This window comes from Stegodyphus dumicola, chromosome 4 (assembly GCF_044657685.1).
Source record: "Stegodyphus dumicola isolate Sdum_Otavi_A_Nest chromosome 4, ASM4465768v1".
In the NCBI taxonomy this organism is placed as follows: Eukaryota; Metazoa; Arthropoda; class Arachnida; order Araneae; family Eresidae; genus Stegodyphus; species Stegodyphus dumicola.
This window is the reverse complement of record NC_140771.1, coordinates 33,684,733-33,706,434: the sequence shown is the minus strand read 5'-3', so window position 1 is coordinate 33,706,434 and position 21,702 is coordinate 33,684,733. Positions and strand designations below refer to the sequence as shown.

The 21,702-nt window shown below is 29.6% G+C and overlaps 1 protein-coding gene across 2 annotated transcripts in view; it reads right to left on the bottom strand.

The window, feature by feature from the left end:
- The window catches only part of Cdk12 (Cyclin-dependent kinase 12), a 131,019-nt gene that overhangs the window by 21,531 nt on the left and 87,786 nt on the right, over positions 1–21,702 (bottom strand). The window contains exon 14 of one of the 2 annotated variants that reach the window (XM_035370547.2): positions 20,760–20,975. In XM_035370547.2, the coding sequence (XP_035226438.1) occupies positions 20,760–20,975 (216 nt within the window). Of the gene's footprint in view, positions 1–15,367; positions 20,976–21,702 lie in introns of those variants that run through there. The other variant, XM_035370546.2, reaches the window with a different exon arrangement.

Genomic DNA, 21,702 nt, shown 5'->3' with positions numbered 1-21,702 from the left:
TAAGTTTTCAGTATATTTTCATTTTATTCTTAATTTCAAATCTATGTGAATTTTATTTTATTATTATCGGGTAATTTCATGCCTGAAAGAGTAAAGCAAAACTTACTTATCTTTAATTTTAAATTATAATTAATTTTAAACATGGTTAAATTCATATAAATTTTATTTCACATTTGTTCGACTGCTCTATAGAAGCCAAGCTTAGCAAGTTACCGCCAGATGTGCAGTTTGTGCGTATGGATAACTTGGAGTAGAGGAAACTGTTTAGTCAGGCGACAGCTGATAGGGAACTGGTTACTTGCACGTATTCCTTAAGTGGGGGGGGGGGAGAATTTTCAGCTATAAATCCATTATTTTATTTTCTTTACAGTTCAAAATCCACTTTCGCATTTATGAAAATAACACCACAAATAAGTACCACTTCATTCAGCTTATTTGCCTATTTCTAAAAGGTTGCCTTTACTGTGGACGTTTTAAGCGGAATTGGTTCAAATCATCGTTACACAAAAGATAAACAACAAAAACGCCATGCAACTAATCCATTCAGTCAGAAGGAACAGAAATGACGGTACAGTGCGTTTAGTAGTCTTTATCCAATGAATTTACAATAAGGTAGAGATTATTAGTATTTTCAGAATAGGGAAAAGAAGTATCAGTTCTGACCTCGGTGAGATTCGAACCATGTACCTTTTAGCTTTCATCTGGATGTGTGTTGCCCGCACCAACAGAGCACTTATTGATATTATTCATTACTTAAAAGGCGAACAGGGTGAGACACAAGCTCAACAACACTTTTGATTCGGGGTCACTTTCAGAGTTTTACGTTGCAAGAAACATAAAATATCAACTCGCCAATCGAACGTGCTAGCCACATACATCAAGGGGCTCACTTGGAGAAATGCGATAATTCTTTGGAATGTGACACGGAATATTAAACAGACAGTCTGAATAATGAACATAGTAAGTTATTGCAAAGGAAATTAAAAACTATGTTTTACAAAAATAGTCTCATATGTTACAGATTAACCAAAACATCGGAAAAATATTGTACACTATAAAAATTAAATAATGACAATATATTCTGAGAAAGGTGTTTTTTTTTTTTTTTTTTTTTTTTTAACTCTTTATTGTACTAAATTACATACATAGAAGACAACTTCTCATGATAAAATAAACGGGTATTATTTGAAGGATTAGTCTTTGCGAAGGCTTTTGCTCCACTAAACAAGCCAGTTTCCCACAGAATGTTCATCTACAAGTGGCTGAACGCATAAGAAAGCTAGACACTGGTTGTTTGACAGAGTTAACATCCTGGCGAACGGACTGGCTGCCAGTTAGATTCTGGACCGTGCTTTGCCACAACTAATAAGTTTTTTGTTTTGACGATTATTTGATTATGGCAAAGCAAATTAGGGCTGAAGAGACGGATGCCGTCGTGGTTAATCTTTTAAGGGAAACTGTCTCGTATATACGTTACACATAAGGAAAACCACGAAAACACGCATGCAGCCAGGCCTTTCGCCGGGATTTGAACCTCGGCGAAAGGGCCGGTTGCAAACTCGAACCAAACTACCAGTGTTCAACGAATTTACCACTTGGCCGCTGGTGGACTTGCCACAACTAATTAATCCAAATCCCTTAGGAAGTCCTCACTGTATCATTTTTATATGTTGGATAAGTGTTCAATGATGATTACGAGATGTACACAAACATTGTTTATTCTACATTGCTACTCTAATAATTCCATATTACAGTTATGATTAATAATAATAGTTACAGTCACATATATAACATCTCCCTTTTTTAACAGAAACAAGAATAAAATTATACATATTCTTTTAAATAATGAGGTTTTTTAACAGTCCTACCAAATCGAGTAACGTAGTTATATCAATTTGCAAAATTTGGTGATACCATACCTTTCAGTATTTAGAGGCACAACACTTCTGTTCAGTGTTGCCAGATCATGCGATTTTTCGCCAAATTTGCGAATTTCGACACACTTGTGCTATTTCTTATGCTACTTTTTGCGACTTTTGACGCTTTTGTGCTATTAAAATTTCAGTATTTACGATTTTGCGAAATTTTTGCTACTTCAAAGATATTTTTTAATATATCGTAAAATACTTTTCTGTTAAAATAAGGTATTAAATAAATACAATTTATATTTAAAAAAAGTAGTTTATTTAGGCTTAAACCGAAGTTGGCATCTGGCATTCTTATTTACATGTGGGCTTTCCATTACAAGGCTGCACAGCCTGAGAGAGAAGGAGAAGAGGAAAAAGTGGGAAAGAATAATTTCTTGATCAGTGCCACTGATTTTCCTCCCCTATGTTGTGTTTTGTTTTTAAGTCAATTCCTCGCCTCCAGTTTTATGGCGATAATGAATCAAACAAAAGAACTTTTAGCTTGCGCGCCATATATTGGGTCCCCAAACAGCAAAATTTTATGCAACTATATTGTGGACCATTATCTGAATACACTATTTTCGGAATAATATGTTATTAAATAACTATTTCAGAATAATACTGAAATCAAAAAATGATTTTAATTGCTTTATCACTGCTACACTTGACAAATCTTCCAAACGTCCAATTTCAACATATTTGCTAAAATAATCTGTAACTATTAGATAATCCCTTCCTTGAAAGTAATAGAAATCTGTTCCCAATACTTCCCATGGACCATTAGGTATTTCTTTAGATATCATTGGTTCCTTAGTATTAGCTTTTTGTAAACTTAAACATATTGGACAATTCAGTACCAAATCTTCAATTTCTTTCGACATTCCTGGCCAATATAATACATCTCTTGCATTTTACTACTCCTAAATTACCATAATGAATTCTACTTAATATTATCATTGCATAAACTTAATGTTACAACAACACAGGAATTTTTAAATATAATCCAAGTTCTTCTCTGAAGTTAAATTATGATTTTGCCAGTTTTGGCACCATACATTTGCATCTGGCCATCCAGTTTTAATTAATTTTCTTAAAACTTGTAGTTCTTCATCTTTTTCTGTTTAAAGTTGAAACATTTCTGTTTTGTCTTTAGACACTGGTATACATTCTACAACCAATCCAACATGGGCTTCTCTATCTCCTTCAAAGAAATCAGATCCTTAATCAGTATATGATCCTGATAATGCATCAGTTCTTTTCCTGGTTTATAGTTTATCTCAAACTGATAGAGCTGAAATCTTATATGCATTCTTTTTAATCTTATCGGGCATTTATTTAATGGCTTCTTGAAAATTGATTCCAATGGTTTAAGGTCACTTTCCACTGTAATATATTTTCCAAATATATACTGATGGAATTTCTCCCATGCAAATACAATGGCTAAAGCTTCCTTTTCAATTTGAGCATAATTCTTCGGTGTATCTGTTAATGCCTTAGATGCATGTGCTACTGGTAAATAATTCTGCAACAAAACTGCTTCTAGTCCTTGAGATGCATCTACAGATAAAACTACTGGCATTTTTATATCATAATACTGCAAAACTAATTAATTTACTAAGACATCTTTTAGTCTTTTAAATGCTTTTTCATGCATTGCATTCCAGTTTCAGATAAATTGTTTTTTCAACAAATCTCTTAAACATGATGTCAATTCTGATACATTAGGTATAACTCTAGAAACATATGTAATCATTGCTAGGAAAATTTCTAATTCTTTGACATTTTTTGGTGGTTTTATATCTATAGTAGCCTTAATTTTGTCTTCATTTGGTTTTAAACCCTCTTTAGAAAATATATGTTCCATATATTTCGCTTCATTCAGCCCAAACTTACATTTATTTAAATTAAATTTAATATTCTTTTCTCTGACTCTGTCCAACAACTTCTTTAATCTTAAATCCCTGTTCTTTTTTACCTTTTCCCCCAAACTAATAAATCACCTGTATATATCTGAACTCCTAAATCACTAAAAATTTCAGAAAACCTTCTGTGAAAAGCTTCTGGTGATGAACTCTGTTCATATGGCAAACTTAAAAAACATTATCTACCAAAGGGAATATTAAATGTAGTAAATTCACAACTTGAATCTGACAGTTTAATTCGCCAAAACGCATTAACTATAACTAATGAATTCACAAATTCTGTAGGCTGATTAACTTTCTTTACAAAACCATCTTTTTCTATTCTTGCCAATTCCTTTTTAATGGATTTAATAAGTGGAATTTTCCTACAGGGCTATATTTTACCAACAGCTCCTGGTTTTAATTTAATGCGATAGGTATATCCAGTTAAATTCTCAGTTCCTTTAAAAGATTCTGGTAACTTTTCATTAGAATCAGGGTTTACTGTACTAATCCTTTGTATCAAGTTTAATTTTTGTAATTTAGGTAAACCTAAAATAGCTGGAACAGTTTTATCACATGCTACTACTTGAAATTCTATTCCATCCTTGTCCCCTTTTGATGTCTTAGATAATAATTTGCATTTTCCGACTACATCAATTGTAGTACCATGGTAATTATTTAAAGTGAATTTTGATTTAATCAAACATTTATCTTTTAAATTTAATTGTTTAAATTAAGGCAATGGTAACCCTTTACACTGAGCACTAGTATCCAAATTAACAAATAAATATTTAGAAATGTTTACTTTTAGTCTTTAAAACCATTCAGTTCTATTTTTAGAAAATGAATTTATATCTTTTACTAACCCTAAAATATATTCATTACCATTATAATGCAACTCATGCTCTAAATCTGTAACAACATTAACATTTTTATAAGTGTACATTTTAGAAAAGTGTTTCCCCCCCCCCACAGTATAAGCAAATCATCAGAAAACTATTTCATGGTGAAATTCCAGAACATGGAATAAGATTCAGTAGCAAAAAACTTTTCAAAGTTTTTTTTTTTTTTTTTTTTTTTTTTTTTTTTGTATGCGATTCTTTAATAGCAACATTAAAAAAAGATCTGAGGGATATAAAACTATTAACAATAGATTCAAAAGAATTTTTCATAATAGTGATGTTATTGACACTTCGATAGAGGAATTAAAATGTTATAAACAAGATTTAAACCTAGCAGAACTGAAAAATGAAGTATTACAATTTAAGACTTTTATAAGTAAGGAAAATATTATTTCGCCTGTATCCATGTGGTCATTTATTCAGAAAAATATTATTATTGCAACATTCCCTAATTTAAACATAATTCTGAGAACTTATTTAACACTTCCAATAAGCAATGCAAGCGGTGAAAGATCATTCTCAGCACTGGCCAGAATAAAAAAATTTTTAAGAGCCACATTAGGCCAACAAAAATCAAATAGTTTATCATTACTTTATATAGAAAAAGAGTTATTAAATAACTCTATTAATTATGACAAACAAATTGACAAGTTTGCAGAATTTAAAGTGAGAAAAAAGGCAATATAACTAATCAATCTGGGTATACTTAAGTATTATTGCTTGTTTTAATAAATTATGTTTACTTAATTTTTGTACATGTATATTATCCCCCCCTTGGAATCCGATAATTAAATACAACTACATACTATATGCTTTAAAACCAAACTGCCAAATGCAAAGTATGCGCTATGACTGAAAAATAGGCCCGGAATTACAATGCTGCCTAGGGCCTGCTTTAGCCTTAGTCTGCCACTGGTGATGAAATAATAAAATCTATTAATAAAATTGCAGTGATTAACAGATTTTAAATGTAAATTTACAAAACTACAGGTTTAAATTTATCAAGGGTGCTCGATGCTTTTATTATGCACAATATAAAATTATAGATGAATTTTGTATAGAAAATTATTTTCTTTTTCCAATAAAACTATCTCCTTTTCCATTATTTATTTTATGAATTATAAATAAATGCTTATTTTATATATATATATATATATTATAAAGTTTATATATATTATATATATATATATAAACTTTCTTCTTCTTTACTTTCTTCCAGGTTGTAAGCTCTTTTTTATTTTTTTTAAAGCATGAGACATGAAAACTTGCAATGCCATAAGGGATTTGAACAGCAGACCCCCCCCCCCCCGACACTAGCTGGGTGCAAAAGTACATGGTAAGGAGAGAAAATACCTCATATAGATATTATTAAGAATGATTTTAATGATTCTTTTTTAGTATATTTTGACAAGTCCAACTAATAATTAATGATACCTGATATGAAGAACATCAGAGTGATTTTAAATTGCTTAGTTTATTAGTCAATAACAGAGAGATTGGATATCAAAGAAAAATTAAATATAATATATGACACTTTGCCAAATGGCAACACATGGCACGTGGAAGATAAGAACATTTTATTTAAAAGAAAAATATCTAAAGCTTTGCCAAGTGGTTATACATTTCTTTGAAATCGTTCAGTTTTCTCATTAAAAATGTACAAATGTGAAATACATTTTAAAAAATAAAGAAAAATTTCAAATTCAAATTGTTTTTTAACACTGAATATTCTCTTTTTTATTTTCAAAAATTATTTTATCATCTACTTTACAACAAAATATATTATTCCTAAATTAACGTACTGGCATTCTTTTCATTAGCTACTATTTCCTCGATTAAGTTCTTTCTGTGCTAAGAGCCACATTTGACTTTCTGTAAATGATTTTTTTCTCAAATAAATTACCACATCTGGTATGCATGCAGCTTGTATAAAATTTAAAAAAATTAGTTTTTAAAATGAAATGCTTAGGAAAATTTATATAGATTTATAACATGGGAAAAAATTTTTAAAAATGGCATGACATATTTGTAAGCAAATAATTTTAAATGCTTAATAAGTCCTTAAACTCTGTCATTTTTGTCTAATAAAATGAAACAAACAGTAAATACAAAATCTTGAAAATAAAAAAAATCCAATGTGGCAAGTACAACCTCTATCCAATTCCATGATGAATGTAATGAGCTTTCAGTAAGTATAAATTCTGTTTGATCATTTGTAAACAAAATCTAATTCGTAGTTTTAAACAGAAAAAGATATGTTACTGAAATTATGAATAATTTATTAGGTATAACTGGCAAAAACTGGTTTTTCTAAATTACCACAACAAAGTCAAATGTCTTTTTTTTAACTAAAAATTGTATTTTATTGAACAGTTGAATAATATACGATTTAACTGGCTTTTAATTAAAGAAAATTATGTGCTTATAATATATTTAAAACAGATACATAGAAACTACCATAATTTCATTTTCTTCTTAGCTATTTCTACAGTACCAACAAATCTAAATTCATTTCGATTAGCATGTATATCCTGTTGATATTTTGATACCAGCAAACAATGCTAGTTAAATTTCAAAAATCTGTTATGATTTATATATGCAACTATATGTAGTGTTAATTGTTATGGGCTTTTTGCATGTCAAACTTTATCCCACACCAAACCAACAATTTATATGAATACAAAAAGTTTATATGTGGAAAATAAAATGGGGGGGGGAGGAAAAAACCACCCATCATGTTGGCACCTTTCAAGGTGTAAAACATCATTACTGCTCACTGACATGTTGGAATCTACTTATTTTATGGGTAACTAGGAAAGGGAAAATGGTGACAGAATGGTGTGGCATTCGATTCATTATGACATGGCTTCTGTAGATGCAAGATAGCAAGACTTCACAGCATAGATGTACATGCATATATGTAATAAAAATTTTGATGTCAGATGACACAGAAAATGAAGATTGGTGAAAAACATTTTTGTCTTTGATAATAATTTATCATGCACTTTCACAAAACAGCCTCTATGTAACGGACACAACATAACTTTGAGTCCAGCTATACCTTGAAGAATTCTCCATATAACTTTTACTGTATAATAGGCAAAGCATAACTTTAAGCCAGGCTGAAAAATAGTGTTGCCAATGAAAAATTTTTTTGAATAGATATACAGTGCTCTGAATAAATTATGACGCATTTGGCAAAATTCAAGCATGATAAAACATAAACACCTATTCTATAATAATTATCATATATTGCGACACACTTCCATCACTCCACATCCCATCTAGCAATGAAAACAATCACAGATTACAAGTTGCTTGACAATGATAAGCATTAGAAAAAGCAAACTTTAGTTTGAAATTTTGTAAGGGAATCTTTAGAACTCTTAATTTTCTTATTAAAGAATACTATTACTAATGATAATATTAGTTATTAATCATATTAGTCAATATGGAACTGAGTAAGTTTGGTACCACCTATATTATTACCATATTATTAGACTTTTCTATATTTTTCAAAAGTAAAAGGTTAAATGTCAAGGATATGTATACAGCAGTTAGAAATATTTTCATAACACTAAACATTTACCCAAACAAACTGGCATTTAATGACTGCACATCAAATATTAGTTATTTAAAAAAGAAACAAAAACAAAAACAAAAACAACAACAAAAAAAAAAAAGAAATGAGCATGTTTATGTGATAAAATTAGATGCAACTTAATGCGAGGACTTCCTACAATGAGATTAAAAGGTAAAGTTTACATAGTAGGTGAAAGAAGCTCTTAGCACACTCAAAACTAAACTAAATTTATTTACAGCTATAATTTATTTTATAATGAAGTTTTGAATGGAGAATAGAATGTCTTTCTATTCAACTGTCATCAGCACTTACTTTAACACTGAGCACAAGCATCTAGGCAACACAACAGTTACAATGATTGTTTCCTACACTAATACACACACTTATTTTAACGACCATTTTAAACCATGTGGTTGTATTTCAAGGTTTTACTACATATAAAGGAGTAACTTATGCATCATAAAATGTACTTTCACAGAAAATTTTGCTTCTAAGTACTTCTCCTTTTCTTAACTCCTGACACAGAAAAGTGGTTGAGTGGCACAGCTGCCTTTATCGAGGTTTCCTTTTACTTTAACCTGATATTTGTCACAAATTTGTTAAAAAGGCCACTGAATTTTTTTATTGATTTTTTAATGTTTATAAAATACTAAATTATTTCATATAAAAAACACTATATTTTCCCTTAAATTTAACCGTTTTTTAAATATATAAAATTTATTAGCTTACCTTATTACTGGCTTTGAACACACCCAACTGGACAGAAAAGTTTCAATGCAGGCATTTAAAAATATGCAATTTTTGGACAGAAAAATTACGCAACCTTAAATAATGTACACTAATCTTGAAATAATGATCCTTTTATTTACCATCAATAATAGCTATAATACTTTTTTTCAAAAATTTAATAATTTTTCGAAGTGTGATAAAATTTGAAACATGATATGCAGAGTCCTGCATTGAATTCTTCAAAATAATACATCATTTCTCTACTAATTTGTTTTCCATTTGCATTTTCTTAGATGACGCATTTTACATTTTCTGACAGCACTTCCTTTTTTCTCTGTAAGTGGTATAAGTTCCAAAGTACAGCATTCAAATAAATGACTTAATGAAGCTTCATTTGATGGATGATGCCATCTTAAAAAATTGGACCAAAAGTATGACATTTATCATTTATTTCATCCACTAAATCCAGTTTAAACTTTTAATGTGATTTTTTTTCCCCACATCGTTTTTTTCTAATAAACTTGAAAAGCCTTAGAAACCCATCGTTTCTTGCTTTTTAGTAAATAGGCAGTATTTACTAGTATTAATCTACAAGATCCACACATCCCGTTGTTTTATTGTAGTCAATTATGACTTTTGGTTTTGTTTTCGATTTTTTACTTTGTGTCATTGCTTCTACAGTTTCAAAATCAAGAAATGATGATAACATTGTTGCTTCCATTTTTTCGTCCTTCCATTCCAGAGCAAAGATTTTTTCCACATCTACATGATATAACTTTCTCAGATTTTAACTTTTTATTTTTCAATGCTAAAAGTTTGCCTAGGGGTTACAACCACATCAGTTTGATGAATCAAAAGGATACCATATAATTGTGGTGAAGTATAATAATTATGTAATGTAATGCCTTGTTTCAATAATGGCATCATCAAAGTCAACTTGTGAAGGTACTGACCAGTACTAAATTATAGTATAACCAGTATATCACTTGCCATATATGTTTTGATACCAAATTTTGCTTTTTTCAAAGGTATATAAAGGCACCAGGATAACTATTCATTGTACAACATGAAAGTTTTATTTATGGTAACATCTCTTTCTGAGGTAATTGTTGTTTGATATACTTCATTCAAATTCTTACAGAGTTTTTTGGGTTGGAATGATTTTTGGATCATGAGAATCATTGTTCACAAAGTTTTTTTTTTTTTTTTTATTATTATTATTATTTTATTTCACAGTATCTGTAAGATATGACATAATCTTACAGAAAAAAGGAGATTCTACTGTTTTGTTTAGTAAGTTTTTTAGCATGTTTTTTTAGTAATACATACTTTCTTCAAGATTTTTGGTAATACCTTGTAAAATTGGAAACAAAGGGAACAAAAGCATTTCATGAAGTGATACAGGCTTCCATTCTCTTTTGCTTTTCAGTTTTCTTTTTGCCAACATTAACTGATTGCTCAGCATAATGATTAGTCTCTTTTACAATTATATCCATTATTTTATTATTTATAAAATGCTCATAATACTGTAATGCACCTGAAATGAAATATTAATTTTAAGTGCCCCCCCACATAACTTTATTCCATCATGGTCTGGTGAAAGTTGTGTGGGATCATTACTGCAAAGCCTAGGGACTTCAGAATCTAAAGTATCTGGGCGGGGCCTGCCTTCTGAATCACTGCCCATTTCTTCAAGACTTAAATATTTCTGTGCACTTAAGCTACTCATTTTACAAACATTTAACATGAAATACTGAGCACTGAAAGTGAATCCTTTCAAAACATTTTCTAAAGGAAAAAATATTCTAAATCTACGTATTACCGTTATATAATCTTCAAGTACCGTGCTGCTAACTGTGAAACAGGTGTGTAAATAAAATTGATGCAGGCATAATAAAAAATGGAATTCCCATGACATTTTACTGCAAAAGCATAGCCCATGTGAGATATGAGCATGACAAAATTCATTCAAATTAGTTGCCCCAAAATTTATTTGGAATAGTATGAAAAACAGGTGTGGTGACTAAAGGGTTAAACGAATAAACCTAATGCTTTAAATAATTTTATATTCTTCCTTTGATGATTTAACTATCATCTCAATGAATAGAAATTTACCACAACAGAAATTAGAGTTAAATTTATGTAATAAAGCTTTTTAAATACAGTTCTTTCATGAGATACTGCATCACTCAGAGGGTTAAACTGTTTAACTAGCCAACCAATTATTATCTTAATTTCAGCATTATTCAAAAGGACAACAAAATAAATAAATAAATAAATAAATAAATAAATAAATAAAAAATAAAAAAAAAATTTAAACTAACAATAAACGAAAAGGGCAAAAAAGATTGTTCTAATTCAAACATTGTCCTGATTCTGAAAAGTAAACAGTTTAAGATGACACAGAAAAATGGGAAAGAAAGAAAAATGGAAATATATTACTGATAATGTTTTAGTATAAAATAAAATACAAATTTATTTCAAAGATTCTTCACAAAAGTACCTTTCAAGAAAAAAGAAATTAATAAACATTTTTAAGCATAAAATGGATATGTCATTAAAAACATATACAAGTGATCCTCCATTAATCCTCCTTAATCTCCAACTTTTGAAGCAGGAGACCAATGCATTCTCATTTAACACTCACTTCTCAAAATATGGCCTTTGGTACCATGTGTATCTGTTAATAGGTGGTTCATTTCTAGTGCTCTACAGCAAGGCTTCTTAATTTTTTTTTAATTCATGATCTCTTTTCATCTTTGGGATTTTTTCACAACCCCAGATATTCTATGTAAAATAAAGATATGAAAATTTTTCCCACAAATAATGTATTTCTCTGGTAAACAATATATGAATGAAAAGAAGTAGTTTTAGGTTTTGTTTCAAGCATATAAAAACAATTGAAAGAAATTCAAATTTTATTGAGACAGATGTGCAAGTTTTTTGCTGCATAACAAATTAAATCTTGGTGAGCTATTTTGGCACTGATGGATGTAAACCATCTTCATCGTTTCTTCCATATCTTCAGCACTAGAGGTTCAACATTGATAATTGGATTTAATAAATGTTAAATGGAAAAATGTCCTTTCATGTAAGTGTATGGGGCAAAAGAATATTTAATGTCATTGCAGACATAGTGGGAAATTCAGTTCTGGTTCTGATTCAGAAATCAATCAAGGATTTTTGTGGAAACTCAGGTTCTAAGTTTCAGTCAGTTGACAACTCAACAAAAGCCTCTTTGACTTTATATAGCAGATGATTAATCTCTCATTAATGCCAATCAAAAATTGTTTGAATTCAAGATATCTTTTTGAAACCAATATTCAATATTGGCATATTTACAAAACTGTGCTTCTAGTTTTAAAATGAACTACAATAATTTTTGCAAATATTATTATTGTTTCTTAAAATTATAAAATTGTTCATAGTTGAAAAGACTTCGAATGAATAATTTGCCATCTTATTCTTACAAAGAATCATTTGGAAAAAAAACATTTGCTAATTTTTCCTTGAAAACACAAACTGAGATCAGTTACCTTCTTCAAAATATCTGACAAATATCACATCTTTGATAAACATAAATTATTTGGCAAAACAGCAGCAAGATCAGATTTTTGTTTGGTTAAAAATATAATAATTTTGTTTTTTAATGACAATGAATTTCTTAAACTTGCCTTCTTGATATTCATCTTAAACTTGCACATACTAATAATTTTTGTATCCGGATTCCATGTCTTTGCTGAAATTTGAAAATGAACGATGGCATGGTTTCTGATAAAGTTTATAATTTTACTAACATTTAAAAACACATCTTTCAGTTTAATTGCTATGATTTTGCTGCAAGGGCCCTTTGATGCATCAAACAGTGTGTAAAAATTGCATGTTCATTGCCAGCAGCTTTAACAAATGATTTAATACCAATATTTTAGTCCGCCATCACTTCTGCGCCATTTGTACATACTCTAGAGAAATACTTCCATTCTAAGCCTTTAATTCTGAAAATAATCAACCTTACCATATATGTTTCCTTCTCTTTATATATGTTCTTCCAAAGGACGATAAAATAACAATTCTCCATCGATGTCTTCTTTACCTGATATACACAAACAACTGAGTAATTTCTAAAATATGTTGTTTTATCCAACTAAATTTTAAATTTGAGCTTTCTTTAAATTTAATAATTTACTTGAATTGGTCTTTGGTAATTAAAAAAATTCTATTTTTAGTTTGACAAAGGAATTTTCCAAATTTCTTCCTCATATTTACCATATTGATAACAATAGGTAATACAAGATCCTCTCCAATGATGTATGAATTTTTATGCTTAGCAATCAGGTACTAAACTTCATAGGACACGAGCAGATAATTTTTGCTAATGGTCATAAATTTCTCACAATACGGGCATCTTTATTTGAAGATTTTAACAGTTGTTTGAAATATTCTTTTGGTTTACTGCTGTATGAATGACAGTGGGATTCAAGATTTCTGGTTTTGATGGTTTCAAACTGTCCATGGTCAAAACAGTATTGCAAATTAAACAAAGAAGTTGTTCATTGCCATCACACTTGTTGAAAGTAAAGCCATTTGAGGTATATATCATCAGATTTTCTTTTTCGCATATTAGATGCCCTCTTTTAATTAATACATACTGCTTGAAAAGACTTTATAACAATGCCATCTGCATCATCACCTTTGTTACTCAAGTACAACCATTATCCCATGCGAAAAAAATATTTTATCCTAAAATATAAATGAAATAACATTTCTCATATTCAAAATGGAAAAGCATTATCAGTACATTGGTGTCTGCCCTTATTCTTGGCAAGCCTAAGTAGTGCAAGATGTTATGTGCTGAAATAACTTATATGCCAAAATTGCAATGAGACACCTTATTATGATGTGATCAGTGGAATTTTTCCATATGTAACTACAATTTACAGCTCAACTTAGTCAATATTACACTTTTGTAGCTGCACAGCACAGAAAATGTAATACATCAAATTGAAGGTAATAAATGGATTGAGATTAATGTTATTTTGAACTCATGTATCTGAATTAAATTTTCGTGTTCCCAAATGGGGTCAAAATTAGAAAAAACCTACAGTTTATAAGAAATGCAGCTTTACAGTATTTAAAAAAAAAAAAAAAAACCTATTGTTTTCAAAGTTGCAAAAACTGAAGATGAAACAAATTAAAATTATTATTGCAGGCTTATTAAAGTACGAAACATCGTAAGCCTACATTTTAGCTTATCCAAATTTTTAGAATTTTATGACTGAAGAATCTGAATTACCCCAACCATTGATAAATAGCAATTCCGGCATGTCATGACCTGCTAGCTCAGGTTGTTCAAAAGGACACCTAACAATCCAAAAGCGATGTAGACACAATAATATATTTTAGCATGCATGTATATCCATATGAAAATTAGCAACAGCACAACAGAAGAAGTAATTTATTTCATCACACAGAGTATGATATATACTGAAATTTAGCAGTGATTCACGTAATGACTTATCTATGTAAAATAGATTATCAAAGAGCCATACAATTTCCACATGCAACAAAACAGAAACAACATGGCAGAAAATTCATAAAAATTAAAAGTCACCATAAAAATGTAACCTACTATGTATTAGGCAACTATTTGAGTTTTCAAAAAACCAAATGACTGCTCAATTAAAATTATGTCAAAAGGTTATTTTGTTGAGCAAAAACTATTCTCAATGACAGAACTGAAACCACATTTTAAGTACTAAATCAAATTGTAAAAGAATTAAATGTAATTTAATTAAGATTTAAGATTTTAATTTCAGATTTAATTTAAGATTTAATTAAAAATTTAAGATAAGTAATTTAATTTAAGATTCAATTTTGAACTAACAGTTATAAGAGATAACACATTCCATACGAAATTAATTTATTCCCTAATGTTTCAAATTTACCCTACTTTAAAAAATTTTTTTAAAGATCATTTAGATTAAAATGTCACTAAGCAAAGGAATTAAAACATATAGTTAAATTAGACATAAAACTGCATTTGTCAAGTCAAAACAAATCTTAATAATATTATCCACTCCCCAAATAAAATTTCTCCAAACAGTAAGTAAGCATACATTTTAAAAGAAAAGTTTAGTTTTAAAAAAGTTCGTCCCTTTTCTTACCTGTGGTGATGGATATGATGAAAACTGCAAACAAAGGAACTTAAAAAGAAATATCAGTTCACATATGAATTATCCTGCACTGTATTGGATATATAATTCAGTTCTGCTTTATTCCCCAATTAACTCATTCTTTCTCGTTTGAATATAGTATGACACAAAAAAATCATATTTGCAAAACTTCAATAAATATTAAAGCCTCATTTATTTATATACAACTGAAACTATACATTAAAACAGCCAATTAAACAGATATTTTAGTTTCATAGATATAATCAGTACTAACAGTAATAATAAATAATAAAAGTGAAGAAAACACATGTAAAAAACATGTATAATGTTTTACACAGCACAGAACAAAGTACAAGATTTGGATCATCAGGACTCTAGCAAGTTAAGAAATTTATAGATCAGTTACACTCTAAAAAAGCTGCCAAGGTGCTATAGTGGTTAGCGGAGCCTGACCCTGAGATACTGAAGGGCCCAGGTTTGAATCCCGGAGAAGGCATGGATGTAAAATTGTCTGTCCCTTCATAGTAAGGTGGAGGTGGCTGCCTATTATGTGCCTCCGCAAAAAAATGTCCAACACTTCTGGACTTAGTAGTGGCCAATGCCCTTATATGCAAAAGCCCGCCATTGAAAAGAAAAAAAAAAAAAAAAAAAACTCTAGCAAGATGTCATGTAGAAACGGCAACCAGCTTCACTTAATGTTTATGTCAGCTAGAAGAATGCTACTAACAGTATTAATGCAAAAGCTGGTACTGCTGCAGAGGGTGGCAGAATTCATAGATGGCAAAAAAAAATATTTTAATTTAAAGGAGCATACGGCAGCAAAAAATTAAGGTTAGAAAAATTTTCAGAATTTAGAAGAGGCTTTGGGCATCAGAATTTAGTCGTACCTTTTCTAGAATTTAGAAAGGTGCCAGGCAGAAAAATTTAGTATGCACAGAGACTGCATGTGGAGACAAGCACATAGTGACACCTGCATCCTACAACCATTCAAGAGAAGTGTGATCTTAGTTAAGATTGATACAATGTCAATCAATGCATTGTTATTTGCAATGGTGCCACTCCTTAACCACAGGGCTGTGGAGTCGGGCAGATTTTCGGGTAAACGGAGTCGGAGCTGGAGTCGCTAAAAACAGGTCGACTCCAACTCCAGTTTTTGTTGGACAGTTTGAATTTGAAACGAAATTAAAATGAATTTAAAAAAATTAATAACAAGCTGAGTTATTATTTTTATTTATGAACTGTATACATTAATAAATAGTTATTTTCTATTTTATTGACATATTAATAAATATAAGGATGGATGTGATATTTGCCATTAGCAATTAAACTGATTCATTTAATCTATCTCACTAATCTAACAAATCTCACTGGTAAATTTAGGTAAGCTGAAACTGCAGCAAGAACTCCTAAAATTGATGCCATTCTTAGGAAGCAAGCAGGAAAAGGAGCAATTATTGATCAAACAGCACAATAAGGAAGTACATATTTGATGATAAAGAATTTTTAGAATTAAGAACTTTTTTAGAAGTAGATAATCCTAATGTTTCACTAACAGAACCACTGTGGAATGATCTTGCAGAATTGGAATCTCTTCTTTCTACATCGTATATAGCCACAAAAAAGCTGCAATCTGAAGAATTGACAGGAGGCGAGAATGGAAGAATGTGATGTTTGTTCCTTCTGAAATGGAAGGTTTATTGCAGAAGGAATCATTTCTTCGATACAGAAAAGAGAAACTAGTTTGCTAGACAATGAGATCTGGCTGGGTTCCATATATGTAGATCCGAAACATCGAATTTTCTTGAATGACGAACAAATTAAAAAGACAAAGAAAGTCATCTATGAACTTTCATTCAGAATGAAATTATTCTCTGAACAATTGGAGAATTTGAATCAGAACAGTCAAACTGCAGGCATTGCAATTGAGTCTCTATCATCCTTTTCTAGTGATGAATTAGATTTTAAGAAATATTTTTGATAATATTGAAAAGGCTACAGCAAAGCGAATGAAAATAAAGAACCAAGAGCCTTTAGATATAAAAATGAAAAAATGCAAACAAGATTTCTACAAGGCTTTTGAAGAAATACAGAAAATGATTGTGCTTGCAAGACACCTCTTTTAGAACTTATGAAAATCTATCCTGAAAAGTTAAAAGAAGTAGCCCTAACAGTAACAGCTTTTCCTCCTAATCAAGTTAGTGTGGAAAGACTCTTTTCAGCTCTGAAGTTTATCAAATCCGATCTATGGCCCTCCAACAGAGAAGATCTTGCCAAAACTATACTGTTTCTTAGAAATAACTAATGCCAGGTTTTCTATTTCATAATAAATGCTAATTAATATAAATAATTTGCTATGCCATCAATTTTTTTCCTGTAACATCTATTACTTCTTTTATATTAAAAAATTAAGCTGTAACCCATGCGTATATGTTTATATATATATATATATATATGAGGGAGTCGGAATCATTAAAATTCCAGGAGTTGGAGTCGGTCATTTTCCCTACCGACTCCACAGCCCTGCCTAACCAGCAGGTGCTTGAAAGTGCAGAAATGGTGGAAGAAAAATTGTATTTATTACATACATCTTTCTTTTTCTTTAATAATATATTCTACATATCTAGATTTTGAAAGAGAGGGATTTTTACTATTTATTTTTTGGCTGTTGGTCTAGAGGTCCGAACATTAGATCATTCCATGTACTGGACAACTAGATTTCAGAAAACATAATGTATAGTTTTATTATTACACAATCAACATAAGATTGCCAAATGGTTGCTTTGTTAAAAAATAAACATGCAAGTCAATTTCCTAAATTCTCTTTTAAAACTATCATAAGTCAATTCCCATTTGAGAGATTTTTATTTTCCTACTCTCAAACATGAATTGAATTTTACAGTTTTTCCACAGAAGAAGAAATATATTTTTCCTCATCAAATAAACTGAAGTTCATGCAAATGTATGCTTTGTTCAGTACCAAATATTCGCTTCTTCGAAATTATGATCAGCATTAGCAATAATATCTAATATGCTAAAGTGCATACACAGTAAAAGTATATATATATATATATATATTTTATTATCTTTCAAATATTTCTAAACAAATGTTAATGTATATACTAAGAATTTCAGTGTTTTGTTAAAAACTAATTTTAATATTAGTGTATTAAATATTAGTATTTTAATAGTAGTAACATTTTATTTTTAACAAATATTAAAAATTGCATAAAATAATCAAAATCTAAATAACAGTAAGGAAGGAGGAAGCATGCTTTGCCTTTTCCCCTTTACTTTTAAATTTTTATTTATTTCATTTTTACAGACCCTTACCACCATATCTATGCAAACAAGTTACTTATTGTAGTCACCAACTGTCACAATAAAAATTTTTTAAAAATATTTTTTTTACTATTTATACATATAGGAGATATAAAATGGAATTTTAATACTCTGTCTTTTTAATTTAATGTTTTCCACCTTTTCAAATAAAAAAAATATTTCATATTAATAAAAAATCATTTAAAAAAGTTTTTTAAAGAAAAACTACCCCATACTGATAATACAAAAATAAGAAGTGTGAAATACAAATCATTTAGCAAGAACATTAAAAAAAATATGAAAACATAGATGTTTTACAGTTCAAGTAAAAGACTGAAAGAAATGAAATTACAGGCAGAAAAGAAAACATATTTCCCATTATAAGTTTATAATTTAAGATAACTTTAAGTTTATATTATTTAGTATTTTAGTAGTTAAAACAATCACTTAAATTTTCATCAAAGGAAACTTTGCATTATGCCTAGTGCAAACTTCTAATCTTAAACAAAGTGGAGAAAAATATATCTATAAAGCCCAAGGTTCTTGCTATGAAAATTGGAAAAATGGATTTCAACATCTTTAAAGGTGAGAAATAAACTGGAAGTAAAAGGCTTGTAGCACTGGTCATAATCTGTTTTTCAGTAACACTTATCCATAGGTACATATATACATAACATTTTTCTTTTATATATATATAAACCCACTTTCCTGAACAGAAAAATGTAGGATATGGAGAATATATCACCTAAATTTTATCACATTTTCTATGCGAAGTAAATTATATTGCATTTTTTGCATTATATAGATATAATGTACCACATTGACTGTATAATATAATTATAAATTTTAAAAAAATACCTTTTTATCATTTTTTCAGATAGTAAATACTTAATAAAATAACAGGCAAACTGAGTTATATAATGTATTATTTTTTGCCCACTGCAATCATGGTAAAACTGTTTCGCAAGCACAAATTCTTCATGCATAAAAAGACACATTTGTAATCAATCATTTAACATCATAAATTCATAATCATAAATAATCATAAATTCATAATCATTAATAATCATAAATTCATTTAAACCAGAATATAATGAAGTCAGAAATTGTAAGCAATGTATAGAATAAAGTTACTGATTTTTGGTCTTGCATATTTAATCTAAATCAGAGGAACAAACATAAAAAAAACCTATATTTACAAATTAATGAAGTCAGAAATTGTAAGCAACATAAAGAATAAAATCACTTATCTTCGGTGTTGCATATTAAAAATAAATCAGGGGAACAAACATAAAAAAACCTTATATTTACACATTTACATTCAACTATTTTATAAAAAAGAGCACAAAAATGAAGAAATATGACACAACTCATCACCAGCTCAAGCAAAAGGCAATGCAAATGATAAAAAACTTAATATAACCAATCAGATACACCCCTTTAATATAACTAAGTTTCAATTCCTTGGAATTGTGTAAGATGAATTAAAGAAAAACACAACTCAGAAAGCAAGATAAGCTTTACTTAAAAGGAAAAACATGAAAATAATTAACAGTCTAAAGAATGATTTTATCAAGCATTTAACATGAAAACCATATTGATATAATTGGAAGTGCAAAACCAATTTTGGATTACATTATTTTCATGAAGGCTGCCTTCTTTTTCAGAATGATATGATTAACTAATTATGCTGCTATTTTAATTTTATGCAACAAATTAATTGGACATTGCGGATATATTATCTTTAATTTTCCTTCAATATGTATAAAAAAAAGTTTTTAAATATCTGAACAAATTCATATCAATCTGTAAACCTCATCTTTCCCCAAGCAAAAATAATCATTATCTAACAATATGTAATCAAAATCTGTTTATTTACAACTTTCATTAAATTGGACCTTGGAAAGGAGCTCCTCCAGGAAAGTGCAGTTTCAGAGGATGTAACTGTACATCAGATTGCCCTTGTGACACAGGCATACCAGAAGCAACATTAGTTAACATGACAGGTCTATTTGAAAAATTAGGTGGCCTATCCAGCATCCTTGCACAACTGTTTGAAGCTGTATCAGATGCTAGATATTCACCTGAATTTTTTGCACTGAAAACAGGTTTTCCAGTTTGCTGGCTAGGAATTTTTTTCTCACTCCCAGTTTCAAGTCCGGGAATAAATGGTTTTAAATTTCCACTTTGTGGTGGTACTTTAATGCCTGGATTATTTACAGCTTTACTCTGAAAATTTATACCTGATGAAGCGGAGGTGCCTTGGAAGGCTTGAAGAGCAAGTACTTTAGCTAATGCATCTCTAACACCTGACAGAGATACAGCTTTATTGGAATTATTGGAAGGATCCAAGTTCCTCAAAATTGGATCAATAAACTGTTTTTTGTTAGCATCAGATGTTAAACTGTCAATTACTGGGTTGCAGCTTGATTTAACAGATAGGTTTTCTTTTGTTGAGCCTAGAGAATGAAAAAGAAATGCATAGCTTTAATTGTATTACAACAATTTATACAATGTATGATTAAAACTAGCAAAAATTTTGCTATTATCCCACCAATGGTTTCCTACTTTTTTCCTAAAAATGACCCTATCTAACAAATAATTTATTTTAGTAGATTGCCAAAATAAATAATAATTAAGGTGTATTTTACTTTTAGAATGCATGAGTAACAGTTATACAACAAAACTATTAATTTTGTGTAAGAAATATAGCCTTTTTCCTCAGCACATAAGAGTTCTTTGAAATATGAATATTATTAAAAACAACATACAATTATATATTTATTTATTTCTCTCTCTAACACACTATATGTATATATATAACACATATACGTAAGATAAAAAAAAATTACTTTGCTGTGCTCTTTTTTTATCACAACAGTATCAATGTAAATTTTCTGGAAATAGGCATGATTAGAGAGCCAGGTGAATTGTGGCCAAAAATGTCAATTTAAATAAGAGGGAATTCAAACATATTGTTACAAAATGTACAGCCGCAATAAGATGGCTTCGCAAAGCAGTTTTAGGGTGGTTGCCATAAAATGGCAAGGGAAGGCAGGGTTACCACATTTGGTGACGAATTGCCCATTTGGCAACATTCGGTGACAAAATTGGCAATATGCCATAACGAATTCTTACCAGTTTAGCCCAGAAGGTTCTCGAACACAAGCCGAAAGCTATATAAAC